Below are 3,110 nucleotides of genomic sequence, written 5' to 3'. Positions count from 1 at the left end.
ATATAAAGGGCTATTGTGGCTATAAAATGTTATTAATATAAAACGTAGTTTATTAAATTTTTATTCAAAAATATTTTCTTTAAATCTTTTTAAAATTGTTGATTTCTTTTGAATCTTTAATTCATTTTCCATAATATTCTGCCTGTACTGCTGATATTCTTCTAAAATTTCAGAATCTAAAGGACCCCATAATTTATCTGGTTTACAAGCTTTTTTTATTCTCTATAAAATAAAAATTTAAATTTTAATAGAATTGTAACCTACATTCAAAAAAAAATTACTTTAATTAAATGAAAATTTTTATTTTGTTTACTTATTGCCCAATATGCCCAAAATGGAAGTTGTATAATACCAATAATTGAAATTACTAAACCACAAACTAAAAATAATAATAATTTTAAATAAAATAAAACAAAAATGATTATTCGTTTAAACATTACCATGTGCAATAAATGGATATTCAACATCTTTATATTTTAATAATTCAAAATCTATCAATGTATAAATTAATACAGAAATCATTAAGCATGGTGTTATTAATCCCCAACAAATTCTCCAATATATTCCAGTTTTAACACACATCATAAATTGTATATCATTACAAAATCTTTTTACTCCTAAAATATTTTATAAATATGTTAAAAACTTATTTTAAAATGTTGAAAACTAATTTCGGAAACATACCATATATCCATGCAACCGCAATCAATTCACCAATTGCTAATATTAATGCAACAAATGAAGCACCATAAAAATCTACTAGAGCTAAAATGAATTGTCCACCTGGTGTCATATAAACTAATCCAATTGTAAAACCTATAATAGAAATACTTGCTGCCAAATAACCTTGTTTTATATTTGGATATTGATCACGTATAACTTTTATTATACAAGATGCCATACCAACTGTACTTCCAATTCCTAATACAAATAACATTAAGAAGAATAAGACTCCAAATACCTACAATAGTAAGTAAATTGAAAATTATAATGGGAAAAAAATGTGTTTTTTTTATTAATTTTAATTTGTGTATTTTTGTAATTTTACTTGTGGTAAAAATTCAAATTTTGCTATAGCATCAGGATATGATATAAAAGCTAAACCAGCACCACCTTTAACAACTTGACTAATATCTTTTGCATCAGTTTCAAGTGCTAGATTACCTAATATTCCAAATATTATACTACCAGCAATTATAGAAGAACAAAAATCCATTGTTGTTATAATAGTTAAGTCCCTACAAATTGAGTAAATTTATTATTATATAATTTCATTCCAATGTCCCAACTTACTTATAAACATTTCTTGAAAATGGATTATATGATGCATAAGTCATTAAAGTTCCAAAACAAATGGCTAAAGAGAAAAATACTTGGGTTACAGCAGAATACCAAACCTTTTTTTAATTAGTAAAAACAAATTAAGTTTAATTTTCATAAAAAAAATTAATTAAATAAATATTCATACTTTTGGATTAAGAAGTTCTTTCCATTGTGGTCGAAAGAAATACCATACACCATTTAAGGCTCCAGGTAATGTTAGAGATCTTATTAATAACACAATCATTGTTACATAAGGAAATACGCCCAAGAAATATGCTGCTTTACCAGAACTCTGAATCCCTTTCAAATTGAAAAAAACAATGACTTCTGTTGGCTTGTAACTATAAATTTTGAAAAATTACCTTTTATAATAACTGTCCCAATTATAATCCATGAAACTGCAAGACAACCAACTAAATTTAAAATTGGATAGCCAATTCCATTCTCTATCGATTGTTTTTCATTTAAAATTTCTTTTCTAAAAAATATCAAATAATTATTTTATTAAAATCTCAATAATGAATTATAAAACTTACAAAAAATATAATTCTGCTGATGATCTAATTGATATATTTGCATTTAGAATTTTATATTCATTACTTTCATTTAATTGATTGAAATTTTTAGACATTGAATCTAAACAATTTTCTTGCCATTCTGAACGACAATAACTCCATGGTAAAGGATTTTCAAATGAACTTAATAAATATCTAAATGTAATTGCCATAATACTTGAATAATATGTAATTGAAGCAATTGTTATATAAACTTGACCAGCTGTAACACCTTTCATTATTGGTGCAAAATTAAATGCTTGAAAACATCCACGACTTGTAAATTGTCCAATTATAATTTCTAAATAATAAACTGGACGACCAACTAATAGTAATACTATTATATATGGAATTAAAAATGCTCCTCCACCATTTTGAAATGCAATGAATGGAAAACGCCAAACATTACCTAATCCAACTGATAATGATATACAAGAGAATAAAAATTCAATTCCTTTACCCCATTCTTCACGTTGTTTTTCATTTTTCTCATTGGATTCGATAAAAGGATGTTGATTTTCCTAGAATATTTTTTATCATAAATAATATATACAATTAAAAATAGTTGGAAAATTTCATTACATTTCCACAATCCGTTTCATGTTTTTGATTGTAGACTAAATTGATTTCATCTTGTTTTAATTGAATATTTTCTTGAAGATCGCTTTTGATCATAGATTGAAAAAATTTTCCTTTATTAAATTTTTCTTGCCGCTTTTCTCTTATTATTCTTTTAGATCCAATATATTAAAACGAATGAATGTAGCTACACTTAATTTTAGATTATATTCCTTATTCCAACGATACGTTCCAATTATAATTCGTTATAAAAATACGTGAATATAATTGAAATTTTTTACTTCAAAATTTTTTTGTGTGGGAAATTTATTTCCGCGTTTCTTGCCCTTCTGATTTTATATGTTCTTAAATATTGTAGATAAATGTATTCTCCAAGAGCTCAGTACCGATACTGTTGTATTAAAGAAAATTATTTATAAATTATAAACAGCAACATTATACACTAATTTTCAGGCCCAGTTTTATTAAATAAACTTGAGATATAATAAAAGAAATTAAATGATTAGAAATATGATCTTCAAAGAGATTATTGTATATATACAGTAAATATTTAGCAAAAGCTTTAAAGAGAATTAAAATTTGTACATAATGTGGATTTTACTCTATTTTAGTTTCCTAAAATTCGGAATTTTTAAAATGTTAATATTGTTCAAC

At 24.4% G+C, this 3,110-nt stretch overlaps 1 protein-coding gene across 1 annotated transcript; it reads right to left on the bottom strand.

The window, feature by feature from the left end:
- Nucleotides 1-2,630, bottom strand: LOC129613383 (sodium-dependent nutrient amino acid transporter 1). Its single transcript, XM_055527418.1, has 10 exons — nucleotides 2,460-2,630; nucleotides 1,860-2,398; nucleotides 1,686-1,801; nucleotides 1,469-1,623; nucleotides 1,294-1,397; nucleotides 1,049-1,238; nucleotides 685-961; nucleotides 441-617; nucleotides 282-379; nucleotides 1-222 (listed from the first exon to the last, which is right to left on the bottom strand). Exons 1-10 carry the CDS (start codon nucleotides 2,550-2,552, stop codon nucleotides 61-63), a joined length of 1,911 nt encoding a protein of 636 aa, XP_055383393.1. The 5' UTR covers nucleotides 2,553-2,630; the 3' UTR covers nucleotides 1-60.
- Between the last annotated feature and the right edge of the window lie 480 nt (nucleotides 2,631-3,110).

Source organism: Condylostylus longicornis, unplaced genomic scaffold (assembly GCF_029603195.1).
Source record: "Condylostylus longicornis isolate FDR11 unplaced genomic scaffold, ASM2960319v2 ptg000083l, whole genome shotgun sequence".
Taxonomy (NCBI): Eukaryota; Metazoa; Arthropoda; class Insecta; order Diptera; family Dolichopodidae; genus Condylostylus; species Condylostylus longicornis.
This window is presented reverse-complemented; position numbering and strand designations above follow the sequence as displayed.

Excerpts from the sequence above, each read along its gene's own strand:
- LOC129613383 (XM_055527418.1), bottom strand. The coding sequence starts at position 2,552 with ATGATCAAAAGCGATCTTCAAGAAAATATTCAATTAAAACAAGATGAA. Across the intron at positions 962-1,048 it reads AATTTGAATTTTTACCACAA|GTATTTGGAGTCTTATTCTT; the intron begins GTAAAATTACAA and ends TTACTATTGTAG. Across the intron at positions 380-440 it reads ATATCCATTTATTGCACATG|TTTGTGGTTTAGTAATTTCA; the intron begins GTAATGTTTAAA and ends TATTATTTTTAG.